The sequence below is a fragment of the Astatotilapia calliptera genome, chromosome 7, assembly GCF_964374335.1.
Source record: "Astatotilapia calliptera chromosome 7, fAstCal68.1, whole genome shotgun sequence".
Lineage (NCBI taxonomy): Eukaryota > Metazoa > Chordata > Actinopteri > Cichliformes > Cichlidae > Astatotilapia > Astatotilapia calliptera.
In genome coordinates, this window is record NC_137428.1 from 55,270,378 (window position 1) to 55,293,667 (window position 23,290).

Consider the following 23,290-nt stretch of genomic DNA (forward strand, 5'->3'; position numbering starts at 1 on the left):
AACTAGTATTTCATTAACAATTTAAAATACAACGTGCAAATATCAAAATGAGAAGTTTCAACTTTTCAGCATTTATTGGAAATGTACAACTAAAATCTGGCTTGAAAGTTGCTTTCCACAACCAGTGAATATAATACCAAACCGACATATTTATTCTCCAGGAATAAAAGCAAATTAATATAACATGAGTTATTATGCAGTGATTGATATTTCTCCATTGTAAGAACCCCCCAAAAGTAATCAATAATAATCGTATTTAAATCACTGCACCACCTGTAGGGGTCAGTAATACGACACAGTGAAGAACGTGAGACCTTAAATGAGTAAATCTATTTATAAATCACAAGCTAGTGAAACTGATTCGAACATATGATTGTCGGATGAAGACATTATTACACACAGGATCTATTCTAGTAATGCATAATACAATCAAAATGCTAATATATAAATGTACTGCATAGAACAGTTATGCAAAATGTAAACAATATGAGCATTGCTTTATTTTTTTTAGCCTACTAAGAAATGCACAAAGAAAAAGCTATAACATTTTGTGAATAAATTTAGGTTTTATGAGAGTTTTTACAAGAATTTAAATGTATAAAGTAAAGCATTTAAACTTCATTGGGTTTAAATAATTCTTCTAATGTGGGAGATAAAATCCCATTTGAGCCACAGCCCGATAGGGTCTGTGTATTATTAAAAAATTAGATAAGAAGATCAGTTTGATGGGAAATGAAAAAAAGTGGGAAAACAACACTAGCACAGACAAATCAATAGAATCCACATCAAGGTACCAAGGAATACTGGCTTCATAAAATTGCCGACATCTCCAGCACCCATTTCATTTCATGTAAAAAAACAACTTGTGTTTTTACCTTGTACAAATACAGATATTTATATGAGGAGCTAAAAGATGAAAGTGTTCTACCTACCATATGTGATATTGCTTCAGATGCAATAAAAACAGGAAAATCTCAAATCTCAAGAAAATCTACACCTTCCCTTGCACTAATTATGAAACCAATTATACTGTTACGATAATAATGAGCATGTTTTTCAAAGCTGTTTGCTGTTATGTAAAAGTAAATAACACCCAGAGGCCTACTAACATGTGTCCAGGCCCAATCAAATGAAAACACCCAAGAATGACCTTTAACCAACAAAACAAAATCATCACTATGAGAAAAATGTGCTTTCTGTGAATGATGTTGCACTACAGCTTTAATATTTACTTCATGAGAACAGGGATATGTTGCATAGCTACGCCCCCTTCTCTACACAGTAAAAAACAGCACGAAGTCAATCTGTCCTTTTATTAATGGAATTTTTTTCAGTCTCGTGTCTTCACTTTTTGCTGCGGTAGTGCGCTGCCACCACCAGGTAGCTGTCAGGGCTGAGGTCCTTGATATTAGGGGACTTGCTGCTTATAGGGGATATCTTGCCCTCCACCCTGGAAATCTGGAGCATGCGGCATGGGTCATGTTTCAGCAGGTAGCTCTCAAAGGTCTCCCAGCCTCCACCGACTCGCACCATCACGTGCTTATTGTGCAGCATCTGCGGAAGAAAATAGGATTATGTTGTGATGCTGGTGTGTCAGAAGGGGTGCTTTAATAGATGTGGGTGAACCCTTCTATAGGACTAATGTCATTACCCTGATTGAAGCTTTGGGTTTTAGCTGAACGAACATGTAAGCGCGGCTTTGATGTCAAAGCTTGTTGATTGATGTGGGTGTCCCAAAAGTGGTTGGTATCCCTGGAGGGATTCTTTATCAACCCTGCTGCCCTAACGTCTAGGTGAATTGATTACTAAGAAACTCTTATTTCTTAACTCTAACAGTGATGAGACTGTGTGCAGATGCAGCACTGCTTTGACCTTATGCTCATATAAAAATAAAAGTAGCCCTAAACAAAAATGCTTCTGTTAGTAGCAGGCATTTGATGATAAACTAGGCCCATTAAAATTTCCAGTTTTTGATGATGATGGTGCTACAGGAAACATCAAAGGATTAGGTTATTAAAATTCCTTCTGAGTGGGACCTTATGGTCGGTATGAGAAATTATTAATTAATGAGACATTCCCTCAAATAAGTCTGAGGATTATCTACTGGGTCATATATATTTTGTCATGCAAAAAATGCAATGACAAATAGCTGTTGGTGGTAGAATAAAAGTCAAGAGAGCACTGATGTTTGTCAAGTGGGAATTTTTGTTTGTTCTGTTACTGTACCTTCTGCTAATTGTGCACTAATTAAGACGTGTCGGTGTGTAGTCCCCCTAGAGTATATGTAACAAGCAAACCAAGCTTGCCAGCATTAGCTAATAGACAAGGTCTTCCAGTTCTAACTTCTATTGTTATTGGGCAGTTTGTTGAATTTGAATGGGTGCTTAATACTGGCTCCAAAACAAGTTAGTGTTCTTTGACACCCATGTTACAATTTACAACTTCAGAGCAGAAGCAGACACTTTTACAGGCTGTTTTTTTTTTTTTTTTAGCTAATTACCCACTTAATGATTGTACAGCAGGGTTGAGGTGCAGCAACTTTATTAACATCCAAGAGGTTTGTGCTTCAGTTTTGGTGAGTGGTGTTCTATTGTTTTATTACTGTTACTTTCCCAATTACACCACCCATAAAGTCTACAGGTTAATCAATAAGTGATAGCTTAGCCCAGTAGTTCTCAAACTGCGGGGTAGGCCCCACTGGTGTCCAGGTGGGACATAGATAATCAGGCAATAAATATGAATGGAAGTTAAGTTGAAGCATGTCTGTAAATATAATCAACCTGCCAAGGAATGCTGAGGAAAATTAGCCTATGTGGCTAAGTCTGACACATTTACATCACTGACTCTAAACAAACATCAGCATTACCGAAAAATTTACAGATGTTCACTTTTATATGGTAAATGGACTGGTTCTTATATATCCCTTTTCTACTCTACTGGAGCACTCACGGCACTTTATTTAACATGTTTCCTACACATACACATCCGTGCAAGCACATTTTTCTACGTCTAAATGCTTTCTATTTACCACACTGTGATGAACACATTTGGACCAACTGTGTGTTCAGCATGTTGCCCAAAGATAGTTTGGTATGCAGGCTGTAGCAGCCAGAGAAGCACCAATCTTTCAATAGCTGCCCGCTCTAACTCCTTAACCACAGCCACCCCAATTTCATCGTACAATTTTGTTGACTGATAATTCATACACATGAATTTGCATACAATCTGCAGTGTTAATGGGATATCTTCTGGTAACACTGAACATTTTATGGGTCTGAGTTGACAAGCTGGAAGATCAACTTCCCAACCTACTAGGATAGCTAATAAATATTCAGGTGATTTCATCACTAAAAAGCATAAAACCTTAAATTATATGTCTGGTTAAACAGACACATGCAGTGTTTTTTTTTTCCTATCCCTTTTCTACAACATTTGCTTGAAAACGATGCCACCTGCCACATCAGGGCACATTCCCAAGGTTGGCTACCATGGCAACGTCACCGGTTATAATAAAGAGACGAAATAAAAGGCGCTGGTATATTCGATGATCAGAAGCCTGCATTCCCCAGAGGCTGCACACATAAAACATGTCTGCCTTGCTATGGAGGCTTTTTGCCCCTCTACCTCATTAACACACCATTACACCTCTGAGGAAACAAGCTTGTTTGCTGAATGGCCCTATCTGAAGAAGAGTAAATCCAAAACAAGTTATTATAAAGATTATTTACTCAACTCAAAAATGATTCAGACAAATAGGAAAACAATACATAGTTAAAAAGGGCAAATTACATCATGCAATTGTCACCTCAGTTTGGCCAGATATGACGCTTCTTGCCCTGCAGCAGCATAACATACAACATTTATAGGCCTCTTAAATGAATCAATCGTGAGGGCAGGAGCAGGGCAGTAGATCCAATCATCAGCACCAGGCCTCAGGCTTTGCGATTGTGGATTTAATGGACCTGTGTGATGCAGAGGGGTTTTCAATCACGCTGCTTTGGGACGAGACCCTTGCTGGACTCCAAACCCTTCTCAGTAGGCCAGAGAAGGGCAGAGGCCCGGGGCTGAGCTGGGACAGCACTTCTCACAAAACCACTCTGGTGTTTTTCTGCTCTCTCATTCAAGCTACAACTAGCTCATTTATTCCAGCAGAAGGTCAGCCTCTCCAGCGGCCCAGATTATTGTGAAGTGAGATCTGCTGCACGTCACTGCTGTCCTTGCTCCCAGCTGCCTACAGACAGTGACTGGGCTTACTGTATTCATGCCTTTTCAGTCGACCCAGCTGCTGGGGGGGAAAAAGCCATGTGAGGAATTTTAATTAAAGCATGTTCAGCATGAAGAGTGCTGGCTGGGAGACAGAGGAACAGAGGCTTAACACTTGCTTTGTTTGTCATCCTAAGCAGTATCGCACATACTGAAGGTGTGACTAGTATCCACGATGACACATGGTAACGGATGTTTAATAATGTTGTTATAATTTAGCTATTTTTCAGTATGGCTGCCCATTTATATACTATACGGTATATATTCATCCTCTGCTGCTTGTCCTGAAGCTTTTTTCCCCATTTTTGTTTAAGACTTTTTTGGTTTGTTTTTTAAAAACCAACTACTAACTATTAGTAGTTGCAATACAATGGACAAACAGCAGAGGACATCCAAGAGTAAACTCCCTTTTGCTAATGTACACATACCGCCAGCATGAATCACATCTTTGGAGGTGTAAATCCCGGTTGTGGGTTGCCAAGTAACCAGGATCCCAAGGGGAGAGATGCTACTTCTCCGATCTGTTATTCTCCATTTATCTTTCACGAATCGCCTTTATCTCTCCACTCAGAGAAAGCTGAGTAACATTTCCTGAGCTTAAAGACTGATTGTGTGTGATTATGTTAGTACAACAGCCAGTTCTGGGTCAGACGTATTCCAAGTGGTAAGTTGGTTGTGAGATCATAGGTGAATGTGTGGATGTTGCTTTCTCTTTACAGCAAATGAAAGTAAACATTGTCAAGGCAAAGGCCATTTGTAGACACAATGGATGACCTTCATGCCAAAACCAGCCCCACATATCTGCTATACGACTGGAAAAAGAGTTTGCTTTGCAATGTGAGACGTTATTGTTACAAACCGCAAAGTGGAATGAAAATAAAATGAATGGAATAATTAAAAAATAAGAAAACGGTTACTGTCATTTTCCACTGCTAGAAATAGACTATTTACTCTTTTTGCCAGTTTGTAAAAGAAGGTTACAATGTAATGTATGATTTACTTTATTTGAACAATGATTTCATAGAGTCATTATTGTATAATGTGTAATATTTGCCTCTGAAGCTTCAGTGCTGGGACTAATGTCTTCATTATTATTTGGACTGAGACTTTATAGTAGTGCATAACAGTGTAATAATAGCAAACTGAATGTGAAACATTCAGAACAGTGACCTGAAAACTAAGCTTAAGGATAAGCTCACCAGTAAAGAACTATGTCCGTTGGGGCCTTCCCAACAATAGACTTTTTCCACTGAACAGTTTTATGCTAATATCCAAAACCTGATAATTTGATAACCTCATATGAAAGTGATACAAGTGAAAAAACGATTATGTTAATTATTATATACAGTACTGTGCAAAAATCTTGAGCCATCACTCATTTCCTTATATTTTGCAAGGAAAATAGGAAACATTGAAAATAGAATATATAAGGCAAAAACAGAGTTTGTACAAGTCTAACATGATTGAAGGTCAGTATTTGGTATGACTACGTTTATACTACAACACAGCCTCAACTCTCTTAGGGAAGCTTTTTATAAATTTATTTAAGCAGTCTTCTTGAAGGACATCCAAAGATTTTATCTGGATATTGGCCACCGTTTCTTGGATTCTCTGTCAAGATGATCCCAAGCTGCCTGAATAATGTTGAGGCCGAGCTCTGGCAAGGCCAATCCTTGACTGATTGCATCCTTTTACTGCACTGACAGTGTATTTGGGATCATTGTTATGCTGAAAAATGAAACTGAAACTGTCAGTCAAATGCTTTCCAGGTGGTATTGCTTGGTAGATCAAAATCTGACAGTACCTTTTTGTGTTCATAATTCCATCCACTTTAACAAGATCCCCAACACCACTGGCTGAAATGCACCCCCGAGCAATCACTGTGTTTTTAAGAATGCTGTAGTTGTATCTCTCTTGTGACCTGCCCCATACATATTGATGATTTTGATTTTCAGTTCAGTTTTGTGGCATACCACAGCCATTTTTCCCTGATTCCCTTCCTCTGTATCTCATTGTACAACTGTATAGTGACAATAAAGGCATTCTATTCTATTCTTAAGAATTAGCCACCCTTCCGCTGAGAGTATCTCTGATGCGGCTGCAGTGAATAGTGGATGAATCAGCTCAGGTCCTGCCTCAGGTCTTTGGTGGATTTCCCCCCCCCCCCATTTCTTAAGGACGGGACTTTCAGAACCTGTTCATATGCTCTAGATATTTTTCTTAGGCCTGCAACTTCATTTCTCCTCTATTTGTCCATTTTCCTCAAAAATTTTAAGGACATATTGCACACCACATGTCAAGTGTTTGGCTAATAGCTCTTTGGGAATCACTTTGTTGTTGCAAAAATACTATTTTATTCATGTAAAATGGTGACATTTTCCTGGATGCAACGAAAGAAATGGGGACAAATTATGTTTTTGTGACAGACTGCTAATAACAAGGTGCCTAAAGATAGACGATTTGCTAAGGTCTCTGTCGCGTGCAGACGCAAGACTGGGCCATCTTTTGAGTTATGTGCGTTTTTTATGCTTCAATGAGTCATAGGTTAGTGTTAAGTGGCATAACAAACCAAAAAAACATTCTCCTGAAACTGGTCGGGTACAAGGACTGGACTCAAAATGAGGGAAAAAACAGCCAATATCCAAAGAAAAACTTGGAAAGACTTGCAAAAAGCCTGGAGAAGTATTCCTCAAGACTGCTTTTAAAAAATCCAAGAAAGTCTGGCTCCTTGGAAGCAAAATACAAAGAAACGAGGACTTTTGTACAATACTGTAACACACTCACCCGAATAAAGAGCATCTTCTCCCCAACACGATATCGACCCTGCGACTGTCTCTCTACACAGAACTTATTTGCACATCTGCAAGGTGGATCATTGGCGATATGTCTTACCTGTTTTGACAAAAACAAACATTGATGTTTTTCCTCTGATAAGTTAAGTAGAAACAGCAAACAGAGGTGAACACTTGCTAACTTACGGCATCATCCAAAAGCTTCCCTGTGCTTTTTTTGATAGAAGTCACTTTGGTAGGAGTTGGGGATGGGGAAGGGGATGGGGAAGGAGATGAAGAGGGTGATGGAGGGACAGGCTGAGCTGGAGATACAGGTGACGGAGGAGGTAGAGGCGCTTTCTCTTCTTGCTCAATCTCTTTCTCCAGTTTTATAAGGCCAGGAGGCTCCACATTGTACCTAGATGAGGAATAAAAGAGACACGGAAATTATGAAAGGATTTGCAAAACAATCCAAAGACATACACAGGAAAATCTAGACAATCAAGGTGGAAAATGTAAAAACCAAGAGCATACCGTGATGCTATCCGGCCCAGCTCTAAAAGACAAAGGCAGACTTCTCGTGGCTGCTTATGAAGAACTGCAAAAAGAGATCACCTTTTAGGATTTGGTGATTAAAATACTGTACTGTATCTGGATGAAGGTGATGAATGAGAATGAGTGGCTGTGTGATGGTGAAATGGACATAAAAACAAGCTTATGAACTTCATGCAATCACATGGTCCTCTCTAATCCTGTTCATCCCAAACCAAATGGAAAGAATACTGCTCACATGTTCATTTTAACCACTTCAGAGGGTAACGGTAACCACGGCAAATAATAGATCAAACCAGACTGTGGACACACAAAGCATGAATAATGTGACACACCACACCATGCAATATAGAAAGAATATATCCACTGCGTGATAGCAAACCTGATGTTGTTACACCTACTGCTGAACTGACAAATCCATCCAGAGAAAGTAAGAGGGAAGGAAAGAAAGAAAAAAAAAGACATTCGTCAGCTGGATTGTTCACTGAAGCATTTTATTACAATCACATGTCCACTGGATTCGAAGGCGATTATAGTTCACTGCAGCTAGCTCACTGCGTGTGTGTATATCCTGGAATCCAGAAATGATTTACATAGCTTGAATATTTTTAGCAATGGCTGATCAACCTTTTAGTCAAAAATATGGCAAGAATTTATGACTATTCTGCGTATTTGTGCTCTTGTCAGGGGCACATCTGATTATGAGGGAAATATTTCAGTCCGGGCATATCTTTGCTGCAAGGACACTGCAGTGAAATAACGTGCAAGAAAGCTCTGCGAAAGATCAGAAAGACACAGATAAACACTGAGAGAGCGAATGAGGAAGAGAGAAAAATATCCCTACTGTGCGCTGAGGAAAACATTTGCATACTGTTGGCCTACTTTCTCACCATCTCACACCTTTATGTCCACGCTCCTGTAGTTTTACTTTAGATGTTTTGTGCATGAGTGCATTGTCTGAGATTCCCTTATTGTCAGGTAGAGCTGCTCCCATCACTGTGCTACCCGGACTGTGAGCTTTTTGAGCACGTCAAAGAAGGTGAGGCTCGGTCTGGTGATGTGAGGCTTCTAATCCTCAGAGGGGAGGAGAGGGAAGCAGGCCAACCTGCATGTCACTGTACCTGTACAATCAGGCCATTCACAGAAGATAGAAATCTGAGCCCACTGCCCCAGCAGTGCCAGGGATAACCAAAGCCTGAGAGAACTGAATCTTTGTGAGGAAAGTGATGCCTGTTTATGTACCCGGTCTGTCCTACATCTTGACATTTTCGCAGGGTGAGAAATAAAAACAGACTCACCTAAACCCTCTGACTCAAACAGACATGTTTCTCCAACTCCGACCTCACGACACCAGGCCAGGAAGTTGGCTGTGTTGTCCCGTGCAAAGAAGGAGCCGGATGGAGCGCTCCGCCGACACGGTATCCTCCGATTGGGAATTCTCTGTCACAGACACAGAGAAGAACCCCCTTACTTTCACTTAAACAAGATCGGATTTAAACATCTTATTCTGCAGTTTAACAAAGAAAGGACAAAAGTCCTCCAGAGTGACTTGTTCGAACCAATACCCAGAGCTCCACCAAAACACAGAGCCACATTATCTACATCTACACTGATGTCTGCTGAGGCTCTGATTTCAGCCCAGGATCAAGAACCCTTCCCATTGAGATCAATATGAGAAATGACGGGTTTGAAAACCTGTGCTACTTTACCAGGCTGTCTATGATTTGGGCTCAAATGACATGCTTATGGGTTTCAGCCCCCACACGGTCTGTTCGGGGAGATTTATGCGCTTTGCTGTGGTTTTATACAGGATATGTGTGTCTGTGCTTTGAGAAAGGTGGAATGAGCTCATGCTGGAAATATGCAAGCTTTTGTGGGTATTTTTCTTTTCATTCCAGACTCTCCTTTTGACTTTTTTTTTTAGGGGATCTTTTGTGTTAAATGACTTTGCATTCCCGGATAAATATTCAACTTTGCCAAGGTTGTTTTTTTTTTTTCATCTAACAATCAGATGAATGTATTATTATTTCTGCCTTGGCTGCCAAATGATCTGCACCTTTGAATGTCTAATGATTGCACAGGAGGTAGGGGACTTCTGGAAAAGATTATCTTTAAACATATGGGAATAATAATAAGGAAAAGGAACTGCTATGCTTGAAATGAGCAACGACAGCTATAATCAAATTATTTCATTCAAAGAATTTAAATACCTCAACATGCACACATGAGATGAGCAGTTTGACACTTTAAAAATACATTTACTTGGTACTTTCTTACTTTAAGAGGTAGATGAGAAGATTATGCTATTATCACATATGTTAGTTGGAGGTTGAACTGTCTTCGACTGACATCTCTGTTTTTGCACTGGTTAAGCAAATATGTGGTGTGCTTTATGGGTGCAAGCGGACAGATTTCATGAACTTTGTACAGAGCCGGGCTACTTTTTCCTCTCCAAGCCTTTCTGCTGAGATAACCAGCAGCTGCGTCTAGCTTCATGGCCCTTCCTTTCCCTGTAAAAAAAATCCCTTTTGGTCAATGCTACTTATTTACGATGTTTGATCTTCTCATCTCACTCTCCTGCCGAAACCAAGTCTTGAACATTGCACTTTTGCTTAAAATTTCAGTGCTATAGCAATAAGTTCCCCCAGTTATTGAAATGACTGTACAAAAATCAGCCTGTCAAAGTGTTATGACAAGAACGAAAACAACCTTTGCTCATCTGGACTTAATACTGATTGATATAAACACATGGGAAAACGTCTGGAGCACAGCATCTGCAAAGTGTGATTGATGGTACCCCTGTGCTGTAGTCACAGGCCCACTTCACACACCACATCGACTTATAACAGGGCTTGAACACAGATGGATGTCCTCTTTTAAGTGGTGAAATCTGATAGCAAACAACTAGAGCTGATCAAATGCCACGACAAGCATAAAGACTCATTGGATGACATACTGTGTATCAGACATGAATAACACGGTTAATCTTTTAATGAAAACCCTTAATTCAGACAAACAGAATCAAATCACGCTCGCTGCACAATATCATAATGCAGCTTTGTTTCATTTTAAAGCCTATCCAAGGACTCTCTCTCTCCCTCTGTTGGCATTCACAATCAATAGACTCCTCTATTTCGGCAGCTCCTCTGCTGTCTCACGGTCATTGACCTCAAGTATTTCCTCACATCTGTGCTGCTGCGCTCACACTGAGATCAGGAGACCCACTGACATCAGCACAGTAATGCTTCAGTGCAAACATCAACAACTCTCACTGAAGGACCAACAAACATCTTTTACTTCTTGCCTTCCGAACAGAGGCACGAACATGACCCAATCACAGTTTTTGCTGCATGCCACTGAGACCAGCTGTCACTTCAGCATTTAAATATCTGCAATAAACAGATACTGAAGGTAAATATCCATCTTTTAACATATATTTTTGAACTTTTGAGGATGTATCCATGGGGTTTTTATAATATATGGGGCATAAATAGAAACATTTTTCTTTTGCCTAGTTGTTTTTGTTGTTTTAGTCACCAACCCCATAAATATACATCTGGACAGACTGATTGGGTGAAATTACAGGTAACCACTCTCAAGGCACCCGTTTTAATGAAATTCATTAAATCCTCAGTCAAGGCTCACAAGAAAAGAACGTTTAATGCTGTTCTCCCAAATCTCACAGGGGATGTGGGGCCCCATCAGTTAACGTGTCCTTGCTAGCCTTATTTTTTTTTCTTTTTTGCCCTGTTGAAGGCAAGAGGCCCCCATCCCCCCATCCCACTTTATGTGCACTTCTTTCTAAAATTGTGGAGTTCTTTGCAAAGTAGGAATTCACGGGCGTAGTCATCAAGAGCGTCTTTCTGCCTCTGTGCTACTTTCCAAATGTTGTGTTGGGATATCCTTTTGTATTTAGATGTGAAAAAGACCATTACATGTGGAAGTGGTTTTAAATAGTGACTGTCAGTCAATCTGACCTAATAAGTGTCTGCTCAGATGATGTTTTCATACTCAGGAACAATGCTCTGTGAAATCGTTCAAGCTGATAGTCTGGGAAGATTTTCAGCCAAGATTTAACTTTCAGATTAGTGTTTTCACTGTAACCTGTATCACACAGGACTATTGCAGTCTCTCTGTACCTTGCTGTTGCCAAGGGTAGGCAGATCTCCATTACTCTGCCTGAACTTCTCCTGCAGTGTCTCAGCCAGCTGGCACAACAGGAAGCCATTGTCTAAGCGGTCCATGAAGCTCTCAGCAGTGATTTCCAGACCTGAGCAGGAGACACATAAAGAAAGAGCAGCGCCACAAGTTTAAAAAATATACATATAGCGTAAGGAAATAAAATTTAATCTCCACTTCACTCCGAGTTGCGGTCAAACCTGACGCAGTGCTGTTGATTCCTAAAACCGTTTTAATGACCGAGCGTCGCTTTTGCTGCCGGGTTTGTGGCGGCTCTGGAGGAGCCAAAAGCTGAAATAGTACAACATGATTTGAGAGGATCTGGGGGATTTCCTGGTCACACACCGTGGGATGGCAACTACGGGGATGCATAAAAAAATCCAAAAAAAACGTGGCATCTGTTTGTACACAGTAATGCCTCATTATCCTGTGCATTTGCAGAGCTACGTTGGTGATCAACATGTGGTGTCCAGTTGACTGACTTCCAGAGGACCATTCTTTCTTAGTTAGATCATCGTGAAATAGGAGGTGGTGGCAGGGGGGTGTCTGTGGAAAGAAACTGGAGATATTTTTTTTTATCCCTTTTCTCTTTCTTATTGGAGGAGGGGTTTAGGGGTTCAATGTTTAATGAGTTCCAAATGTTGCAATTGAGCCCAGAAAAGAGAGATTGAAATCTTGAGAAACACTCAGTGAGTCTTATACTCTACTCGTACGACCCTCGTTCCACGCTGTGAGAGGAAAATATCTTTCACCGGGCTCCAATAGAAGTATAGTAAAATTAAATATTTAATCATACGAGTTGCCCAGTTCCTTCAATCTGACTTGAGATCATCTTACACTGGGAATATATTAGGATCAGTGAGCTCTGACCGTTTGCAAACTCAGCCTTCTCCTTGCATTAAAACTACAATTAAACACCTGTTAAGTTTCTTGGGTTTTTCTTGCACTGCTAAACAACTGAACAACTGTCCACAGACAAATGCACAAAGACAAACATAAACACCTGCCAAGTGCTTTAAACCACCTTTGTGGTAGTTCCTGCTTAAGTAAGTGTCTTGAGGAGCACATTTTGCCATGATGACAGACAAAAAGACAGACTCGGGAAGTGAAAACAATACGAGCCAAGCTGTTACCGCTTTGACAACAATGACTCATCAGTATAACCAAACATATGCCTCCCACACGGCAGCGGGCCACACGGCAGGTCTCACCTGAAACTGTAATCAAGGATGTCAGCATCTTGTTTCACAGAATAAAAAAAAATACTGAGCAAATACAGAACTTGGCCTAAACCAACAAATTAATTCTGTAGTGTTTATTCACTGGAAACACTTGCATGCTCCTGCTTCTGAACCCTTTAGTTCCATGGCTTTCTGGCTCAGCTGGTTCCAGTGCAAACACACACACAGCCAGAGATAACGCGGAAGACACTGAAGTTGTTTTAAGTTGTTTACACACAGACATGAGAGAGTCTCAGGAACCTTATAGTTGGTTTGAAAAGTGTCTGTTATATGCATCCAGGAGTAACTCCCAGTCATAACACATACAGTAGTTCTTAAGCATATTTTAAACAAAAAGCACAGTCTATGAAGCGTTTAGCACCAGGGCCAGCGGAGGCCCTTGGTTTTGTGTAACAAGAAACAATCAAGCAGTTCATACTTATCTCTTCTAATATATAGGTGCGACCTTGTTAATAACCTAAAAGCAGTACAAACATGATAATTACAAACACAAACCAACATACTTATGACAAAAGCTAGAGTAAACGTGCTGCATGTGTGTATTTTTGTGTGTTCACTCATACACTGGCTTCCTCATTAGCACTCAGTCATTGAAATTTTGAGAACTTGACTCTAACAAATTTAAAATTCTGATGAAACACTGGTTAACAGACAGTTTACATCTCTGAAACCCAACTAACAAATACATAATTCTTACTCTGGTGGCAGCCTTTGTAAGAATATTTATGAGCTGACTCTGGTGAGTCATTGGTGCAAGAATGCTTAAGAAAACATCATGGAAATGACTGTAGGTGTTTCTCTAAGGTATTTCACTAATGATATCCATGTTTAATACAAATTTTTCCCTGGCTCTAGGAACAAACAAAAAGAAACAACAACAAAAAAACCATACAAAACTCATTCATACACACCCATTCAAATCAGATCAAAGTGCACTGTGCTTTTGTTTTGTGGCTGCGCTGTTAAAGAAGTACAGCGCAGAGAATTGTTTATTATGCAACCACATCCTTGCACAGTGCTGATGCTCCCACCCACTGTGCATTATTTAAGAACAGTTAATGGTGTCCATTATTCATTTAAAGTAAATCTATGAAAGAGCGTTGCAACTGGAACAGGTCCACACAATCTGGGGACTTTAAAATAGTTTGTAATGAGGTGCGGATTGATCACAATCCCCTGCAGAGGTGTTTACATCAGCAAAGACCAGTCGAGTTAATTTTAGACACAAAGCAATGAAATGTGCAGGATTTTTTCAAAGCCAAGCTATTTCTAAGCCTGTGTATCCAATGAATCTACAAACCACACCCTGATTTTTTAAATTTATTTTATTTCGCACAGCTAGCAAAACATCTGAGAAATGAATGATTTAAAACACATTTTAACCACAGTTCAGGAATATAACTGTAACTTTATATATGTAATAGTATTACTACTCCTCAAGGCGATTGTTGTTATGATTTGGCCCTATATAAATATAACTGAATTAAATTCGCTTTGCTTAGCGAATTAAACCATGTTATAAACTATAACTCGTGGTAATAAATCCTCACTGTTAATAGCATGTGTTTCTTGCTCGTTAGTGTGACTTACCAAGAATATTAGTGAGCCACAGGGCCAGGTCTTCCTTCATAGGCAGCAGGCTGGCCTCATGTCGACTGGAAAGCCACTGTTGGTACTGCTGCATGTCTGTCAGGCCGGGCCCGCTGGGCTGTTTGGGGCTCAGGGAACTGCACATGGTTCCCTATTCATCAGCAGGAGAAGGTTAAGACAGTCCAATGATATAGAATTCATGAACATGTAAGATATCTGTAATATTATGCAAGCAGACACAATGTGCAGCTCCAGTGTGCAGTATAGCAGATCTTCAAAACATTAATAAAGGAGGTACATATTATCCAGATACCTCAGCATATTAATTGGACTCCATCTAAGTCCTGCTAATAAATGCTTTGTTGTTGTAGCAGGCAACAAAACCATCATGTTCTTCTCTATACATGCATATGTTTGAGTATGCACCCATGTATGTATGTATATACATACATGAGCCCCAACATTAAAACCATTAAGTGGTGAAGTGAAAAAAACATTGATCATATTGTTAAAAAGCAGCGTTCAGCTGGAAAGAACTGGAAAAACTCTGCCAGACATCAGCAGCAGCCTCCCCCAGCGGGACGATGTACCTCATCAAATGGCAAAAACGGCTCAGGAATGGCTCAAAGAACATGACAAAGAGTCCAAGACATTCCCTCCAACCAAGTCCCCTGATCACACTGTAACGCAGACCCACTCCTGCACACTTCACAGTCAGCATTACTTAGATTACAAAGGTTCTTCAGTTATCTGCACAGTGAGCTGATTTTCAACTTTGCTGTTAGCTTTGTGTTAATACTTAAACAATAAAAGAAAGATCCTGTGTCCTCACTAGGATAGGGATTCATGCCAGTGTGTGGCACTGTAGTTCAAGGTTGATACTATTAACTGGTAAATGGGACAATTCATCTCAGGCAATGTTTCTGAGTAATGCTAAAGTAATGTAACAAGTACTGCGAGGAATTACTCTTTCCAGGGAATAATTAGGTGATGCAATGCATCACTTAATTCAATTTAGAGTTGCCAGGAGGTGGGCTGGAACCTATCTCAGCTGTCACAGGGCAAGAGCTGGGGTACACTCTAGGAAAGGGCTTCTTCAATTCATTTGATATCAAAAAGGAAAAAAACAAAAAACAAAAAGAGAAATTCCCAGTGTTATACCCATTCAGTTGACAGTGATGCAAAACAGAGTGAATCGGAGAATTCTCATATGTAATAACCTTAAACCAGAGGTTCATTTACCTTCAAAGTAGTTACACATTTTCTGGAAATATACTAATCCGTCATTTCAGCTCTAGTTAGCATCCTCCAAATATTGTGCAGCTCTTTTGAAAGCTTAAACAAAGTTGGTTACAGCGGTCATGATATGTCACGATAACAGAAGGAACCTCTGAACATGTGTGTGTTTTATACTCGTGATCTAAACGGATCCTCACAATAAAATTCTTCTGTATTAGCTATCATTCATGTTGCATATTCACAAAAGGGGCAGAGGAGGAGCAAGCTGAAACAGGAAAGGAGAGCAGCTTTGTTCTCCTGGTCAAAATCCTGGTATGGATTACAATAAACCTGATGACATTAGAGAGCACCATTTCTTTCCACCCCTTCTTTGGACAAGAGACACTTTTATACCAGCCAGACTGGTACAGTAGGACTTTTATTCAACCAACAAAGAGCTCCTTCAAATTACTCTGCCATCTATTAAGCAGTCTATCCAGCGGTGCATATCAGCCCATCACAGTCAACAGTGCAGCAGGTCTTGCGTTACAGGTTGATGGACAGATTGCATTTGACATCAGTACTTGGAACAATATTTAACTGCTGCTTATTTCCTTGAAAGTGAAGTCACTGAGTAAATTAGCATTTGGCCCAGTCTTTTCCAATACCAGGCTACAGTGCGCCAAGGGTGCACCGCATTAGCTGCAATATGAAAATCTTTCAGATATCAGTCCAGTGTCACTCCATTAACGGATTTGCGGTGGAGAAGAGTGAGTGCCTGACAAAACAACTGGGCACCAGATGCAAGACCTGAGCTGTGTAACAGGGCACATCAGCAGCACTGCAAGCGTCAATCTGTTCTCTAAAGTACTCTGACATAGAAAAACGATGCAATGCAGACAGAAAGGAGACACCCCAACCTTTAGAGCATAGAGGTAGTGGCATAACGGGGATTTAAAGGCTCCCAAAGTACTCAAGAGTTTCTATTTTAAAATAACAAATAAGATATGAGCAAAATGTCTTTTCTCTGTTACATACAGAACAGACATCTTAAGTCTGGTATCATTACAGCTTACCTAACAGCCAATGATGAAGTGACTTTGTTCTCCTTTTTTCTGGTAAAGTTCTTTGTCCGGGGTTCTTTAAAGAAACAGAAAGTTACTTGAAGAGAATTCACATTCTTGAAATCTTGTTGTTGCATTTTAAAGGTTTTGCCTCCACCGCTTCCTCCAAGCAGGAACATTTCACATACCCTCTGGCACGCAAATAAAAACAGGATATCGGATGCAAATTGCAAGAAGAGCTTATTTAAACAAGGAAGCTGCCACGAACAAGTAGTTCAAAGCACGCGGTGGATGAAAATTTCCTGTGAATACTGAGTGAGTGCAGCACGATATGAGGAATCTGACCTTTAAAGCTGTGTAACATTTCAAGGTCCGTCTGGAGTTGGCTGCAACTAAATGGCACCGTGATGCAAAACTGGACATCAGGACCTTGATGTCCGACCAAGGCTGTCAGATCTTTGAGAAGGCAACTTCTACTCGCTTGCATACACACACAAAAGTCTGGAGCTCGGCGCTCACACACAGGTGCTACATTCCCATGTCCACTGGTGAAGGCTGACAGACAGAACAAGGGCACTAGGATGTCTCATGTCTCCCAGTGCAAGAGCTTAACAAGCTCATTCCCTGTGCTGCGTCAGTGGGCAATGCATCAAGCTGCTATTTTACGTATTGTTATTGTACATTTTCCTTATTAAAGCTGTATGGTATAAAAACTTTCTGAAAGATTCTTATGTGTCTTCTCACATGTCACTTTAAATTAACTTAAAATTCACTACAATTTTCTTGCTTTGTTTGAATTCGCACATACTAGTCTCTGTTCAATAAATCTTCATGTCAACCTTGGTTCAGTTTTATTGTTCTTGACTAGATCGTAAACAAACATCGAGCTCAATTTTCACCATTTTTTCCCCAAGAAAATAGCCCCGGCCAGCTGTTGTAAAACATACCTGGTTCCTCTCACCATACTGTTTCCTGACATGTTTTGCTTCAGCAGCCTGCACTCTGCTAAACTGCGTGTATTTTAAGAATCTGGTTCATGATCGAATGCTAGGCTTTGTGCATTCACAAAGAGATCCCACTTTTCAACCCAAAACATTAAAAAAAAAAATATAGAAATACAAAATTTACATTCATCCTGAGTCATCTCGTGACTTCACTAAAGCCATGCTAATGTGCCACGGTTGGCTGCAGATTGCTTCGGGAAAGGCATATGGATGGGAATTTTGACTGATGAATCACATTAGAAAGTACAAGAGCGGCTCTGTCCTCGTAACCCTCTTTGCCCTGCGTGCCCTCCTCCACTACAACAGTTAGCCGATCTGGAGGTTGATTTGTCCATCTAAATAAGGACACTCAGCATGTTTCTACTGCTGACAAGTAATCTGTTGTGTTCAGGTATCAGATTGCTTGAGGTGCTACAGTCAATGAAGCACACTGTCTGTATGGGAATCTGCACTTAAGTCTTACAAATGAAATGATTTCATAATGGAATATGCAACCTCAGACCTTTGATTAAGGAAACATTTGAACTGTCAACAAACCAAAGTTCAGGCTGACTGTATGTCAAGAAAACAGATAAAATGAGCTATTTTTATAGTTTCTCTGAATTTGGTGCCAGGGCTTGGTTTTGGGTAGAACTGTATTGGCCTCTCACTTCATTTACAACTGCAATAAGGCTTTTTAGGTTGTCTCCTTCTTTACAGCTGTCACAAATAAAGCGCCCACAACAGACAATTTACCACTCTTGAAATAGGTCCAAGGGAGGACGCTTGATGAGTTATGACTCAAATCCAGCAGAGCGCCTGCTAATTAAAAACCAATGAAGTGACTGAGAGCAGCTAGTACACAAAATATATGATATTCCGTTTAATTACAGATGTCTGGTGTTAACTCTGAAAGGAGTAAAAAGGCAAGCACCTTCCTGTCAACTGTCAAGAAGTAAGATTCAACCAAGCCCCCCTCAACTGTTAAATGAGTTTCATTAGATGGTATTGTTCTGCAAAGCACACAAAAGGAAGAGATTGCAAAGGGTACTTTCTAAAAATGATCTAAACCTAAAACAGAAATGCAAGTATGAATAGTCTGACAGTCATACAGCAACAGTGTAAAAGTAGCGAAAAATGTCCTGAATGAAAAGCTTCTCGTGTGTGCTCACCCTGAGGGTTCAGCTCGCTGGTGCGCTCCTTCCTCTCACTCGTCCTGTGAGATGCTGGTTCCCAATTTTCATGCTTTTCACAGTGGTGCACCGACCCACAGGTTAGCCTCCAAAATCACAAACCAGTGTGTACCGGGGTGATCTTTCTCGCTGCACAAGCACACGCATACGCGCGCACACATATACTCACTCACAGCAGGCTACGCTGCTGCTGCTGATTATGATGATGGGAGGAAAGTTTGGTCGTGTTGGCACTGCCTCTTCTTTGTGTTCCCTCTGTAACATTTTTTTTCTGGCCTGAGTTTCTATTCTTCCAAACGCTTTGATGTAAAGTTTTTGTCTGTGTGTGCAACTGTGCTGTTTGATCCATCTAGTCGCACTGTTATTATATCAAGACTGGTTCATTTAGGCGTAATTTGACACTATCTTGCATTTGAGAATGAATTGAAATAATGAATGACGATCATTATTAATACATTAATTACGTGTTTCAGGTGTAGTCTTCCTAGTCAGAACACCCTTATGATGCTTTTTAATGTAAATGTGTGTGTAATCCATATAATAAATACACGTAAGCACAAAAATTCCGAGTTTGTGTGTACCGAACTCATTAACTCATTTTGTGGCGCTAAGATCACTTGATGTGCTTTTATTTTGAAGGGGATGAAATTATATTGGCACACTTGCGCACTAACGAGCGGTATATTCAACCGGAAAATCAAGCAGTAGAAACCGGCAACAGATATGTGAGTTTCTTCAACTTTCTCCGTGCTGTCATATTCATTTTTATTGTAACGTCAGCTGTTATTGAAACCCACGTTACTCAAGAGGAATTATTTATTGAAGTGCGGCACCGGAAGTCTTGTTTTGCCATGCTAGTATGTTGACATCTTAGCTAACATGTAGCTAAACCGCTACATCTCAAATGCTATAGCAGTTTTTCAGCAGCATAGCGAAATTCAGATGATTCAGGTTCAGGCTGTAACCTTTCTCCTCAGTGGGTTTCCGAAGCCGGACTGAAGGCTGAACTCTGAATGCTGAGAGCGCCACATGGAGGCGGTGCTGAAAAACTTAGCTAGCACGGTGGAGATGCTGGCGGTGGCGGCGCAGAGCGATGCGGTGAATCACTGGGATAAACAAACTCTGTCCAGGGCGTTTCACTGGGCCCGGTACTGCGAGCACGTCTTCTCCAGGTTCCATAATAACGCCGCTATTAGGAGGATCATGGAGAAACAGCTGCAGCTCACAAACCAAACTCTGCGAGATACCATCCCCGGATACACCGAAGTCTCCTTCTCGGACCTCCCCCGGTGCCAGCACTTGTTGCTCGTCAGGTTGTTGAACAACCCAGAACTTCCTAGTTCTCTCATGAAGATCCTCTTTGACACAACGCGTCCTGTCAAGACGATGCACGGAGACTATGAGGACGTCACAGGTCTCTGCAGTCACATAGTTCAATGCAAATCAGTTTATAAGGTCCTGAGCCCCCTAGCTGATATGTCAGCCCTTGGTGCTGATGCTGAGGTGCAGGGGGAGATGCTGATGGAGAGGCTGGAGGCTCTGCTGAACCAAGGCAGTGAAACCTGCAGGGCAGAGCAATTTTTAGGCTCTGTTCTCCAGGGATGCGAAGGGGCATTGCAACAATTCTGTCTAGTCATCGCTGCAGCTCTGCTGACATCCAAAAGCTGTACTGCACAAACTGCTGCACATGATTTTCTCTTAGACTGGTTGCAAAAGAAACACAGCCTGCTGCAGTACATGTGTTCTCTACTGTCTCCTACACTTTTGAAAGACCTGGCAAAAGAACATCAGAAACTCAGAGATGCATCTTGTAATGTACTGAAAAAGTGGGCCTCGGAAATGGAATACAGCTTAAGTGACGGCGAATGGGTTCTAACCAGCACGGGTCCCGGAGTGTCCTTCAAGAAACTTACTGAGCTCTTTCTGGCTTTATTCGATGCCAGTCCGTCTCTGAGGGGGGATGTAGAAAAAGAACTAAATGCTTTGAAGATTTCTGATGGAGACTTTGATGTCACAGGGCTGAGTGTGTGGGGAGACCTGCTGTCAGCTTTAAACATGTGACTGATGGTCTTGGAGCTTGAAAGATGATCAAATTGTGGCCAAATTCCTGTTTATATCTTGATATTGTCTATATTTTTCGGTATCAGAAAAAGCATATTAAACAGCTGACATCAGTTTTTTTTTCTTAATGGTCACGTTGTTCTAACAATTGTAATGATATTTCTGTCAGTTTTGTTTAATTTTACCAAAGTGTGAGCATGACTGTGGGTTTATGAAATATTTAACATGGCGAGAATTTAGGCTGGTGATGAGAAGAATTGTTCTAGCAGAGCAAAAAGTTTTAGGTTCTTCTTGAATGTTTTCCACCTTTGTTTACAGAAATGTGTTTCAGTACAATATTTGACTCATGTTGCACTTTTCCTCAGTTCATGTATCTAGACAAACACATAACTGCTAATTACAGATGCAGTAGAAAGATATAATAAAAATGGTCACTGTGGTGGCTCCTCTCAGACTGAAAATTTGTTGCAATATAGTAATTCTTGTTGAAATGTAAACATGTTTTTAATGATATATTGTGATAATTAGAATATTTGTGATGACTTCACTGTTGGTGAAATTGGCCAGATTGCTTATTATATGAGATTTTAATCTAGAAAAGTGGAAAAAGAGGCAGGACGAAGAACAGGGTGGGGCATATGATACAAGAACAATGGCAAATGAGATCCTGCTCTTGATGCTTCAGGAGTTAATCTCTATCTCTGGATTTATTGTTTTTAGTGTGTGTGTGTGTGTGTATGTGTGTGTATATATATATATATATATATATATATATATATATATATATATATATATATATATATATATATATATATATATATATATATATATTAGTCAGTCCAGTTGGCTGTTTGTTGAACTGTTGAACTTACTTGTTTGGACACATTATAGCTTTTGTGCTGCTTTGTAAACCGTGTCAGCACACGATCCGACTCACTTAAACTGAACGTACTTGTGAGACAGTAAACAGATGCCATGGGTCTTTGGAAGCTCAAGGTTTCATTCAGCCTCATAAATTTGATCCTAATACCAAGCCATTAGGAGCTGCGTTGTTTAAAATTATTCTGCAGCGGCTGATTTATGAGGACCTAAAAAGAAATTAAAGTTTAATTCCACATTATGCAGATCTGTGGAGAGAGATGGGTTTGATAATAAGCTCGGGGCTATAAGGAAATAGCAATAAGCAAAGCCAGCAAAAGCGCTGTGCAACCACGTACCCTTTCCTAACTCTACACACCTCAAATGATTTTCACTTTTTTTCACACCATCTGTCAGTAAAAGCCTCCAGCAGTGCTTGATCTAAACCTATACATTTGGATTGGCTTAATTCCAGTCATGTGACCTGACTGCCAATTTACACATCTCAGACCTTGCCCATGTGTCTGAGCGCTTGTGCAGCGAGGGATCAATTAGTCAGATCAGGCGTCTTCAATCAAACTCTGCACAATGGCTGGTGTGTGACGTAACCCTGTCAGCGAATTAGAGCCCGGGCCACCGTGCGGAGGGAAACACCAACACAGCCACGGCTCATTTAACACACCGTGAAAGCAATTCTCGTAGAGACGGACGAGGGTCACTGAGTAAAGGGCAGCGCATACACAACCAGTTTATTTCCAGCCAGTGAAGAACATATGCCAACCAGCAACGACTGCAGAGATCTAACCTGCTCTTGTGTTATAAATGCATGCAAAAATAATTATGAATTTGTTGGGAGTGTGTTTAATTTACAAAATCTACAAAAATGCAGTTTCAGAGCACCATTCCACAAACTAACGAGAATTATCCACCTCTACTCTTTTAGCATGTAGCCATCGGGTGCTTCCACCCACAGTTATTTTCTTGTGTAGACTTTGTGGTTCTCACTCTGATTCACAGCCTTACACGTTACTGGCAGGGTGAGAGAGCTGCCATGGTGATGATTCAGATGTGTTACCATCTGACTCCAATAAGCCTACAAGAAAAGCAGCATTTTTAGTACTATGCCTATGCCAATCTAATATTTAATAAAACCATGTTTTACCCGTTATTTATAACAGTCTAAATCATACCCACATGTCTGGAAACCACTAAGAAGAAACTGCTTCTTTTGGCAGTCTGTAACACTATTTAGCTATTAAACATCCACCTATCCATCTATCTTCTGAATTGCTTATTTTATATTTGACCTCCAGCTGT

General features: G+C 40.5%; 2 protein-coding genes across 9 annotated transcripts; one reads left to right on the top strand and one right to left on the bottom strand.

The window, feature by feature from the left end:
- Positions 1 to 55: 55 nt before the first annotated feature.
- Positions 56 to 19,273, bottom strand: gas2a (growth arrest-specific 2a). 8 transcript variants are annotated; one of them, XM_026175684.2, is made up of 10 exons: positions 19,034 to 19,188; positions 16,891 to 16,954; positions 14,597 to 14,747; positions 11,726 to 11,856; positions 8,885 to 9,026; positions 7,969 to 7,989; positions 7,569 to 7,632; positions 7,242 to 7,452; positions 7,048 to 7,155; positions 56 to 1,554 (listed from the first exon to the last, which is right to left on the bottom strand). In XM_026175684.2, the coding sequence occupies exons 3-10, from the start codon at positions 14,739 to 14,741 to the stop codon at positions 1,345 to 1,347; spliced, it is 1,032 nt and encodes a 343-aa protein (XP_026031469.1). In that variant the 5' UTR covers positions 14,742 to 14,747; positions 16,891 to 16,954; positions 19,034 to 19,188; the 3' UTR covers positions 56 to 1,344. The 8 variants fall into 8 exon arrangements, with proteins under 8 accessions (XP_026031469.1, XP_026031471.1, XP_026031473.1 ...); XM_026175686.2 differs by lacking the exon at positions 19,034 to 19,188 and adding an exon at positions 17,067 to 18,167; XM_026175691.2 differs by lacking the exon at positions 56 to 1,554 and adding an exon at positions 3,365 to 3,962.
- A 428-nt stretch (positions 19,274 to 19,701) lies between these two features.
- Positions 19,702 to 21,576, top strand: fancf (FA complementation group F). The gene is made up of 2 exons (XM_026175692.1): positions 19,702 to 19,779; positions 20,032 to 21,576. Exon 2 carries the CDS (start codon positions 20,084 to 20,086, stop codon positions 21,113 to 21,115), a length of 1,032 nt encoding a protein of 343 aa, XP_026031477.1. The 5' UTR covers positions 19,702 to 19,779; positions 20,032 to 20,083; the 3' UTR covers positions 21,116 to 21,576.
- The last annotated feature ends 1,714 nt before the right edge of the window (positions 21,577 to 23,290 follow it).

Bases quoted from the DNA above. Each gene is read 5' to 3' on its own strand.
- gas2a (XM_026175687.2), bottom strand. From the start codon at position 14,741: ATGTGCAGTTCCCTGAGCCCCAAACAGCCCAGCGGGCCCGGCCTGACA. The intron at 11,857-14,596 runs GTAAGTCACACT...TCTCCTGCTCAG, and splicing joins GTGGCTCACTAATATTCTTG to GTCTGGAAATCACTGCTGAG. The intron at 7,633-7,968 runs GTTTGCTATCAC...CTCTTTTTGCAG, and splicing joins AGTAGGTGTAACAACATCAG to TTCTTCATAAGCAGCCACGA.
- fancf (XM_026175692.1), top strand. From the start codon at position 20,084: ATGGAGGCGGTGCTGAAAAACTTAGCTAGCACGGTGGAGATGCTGGCG.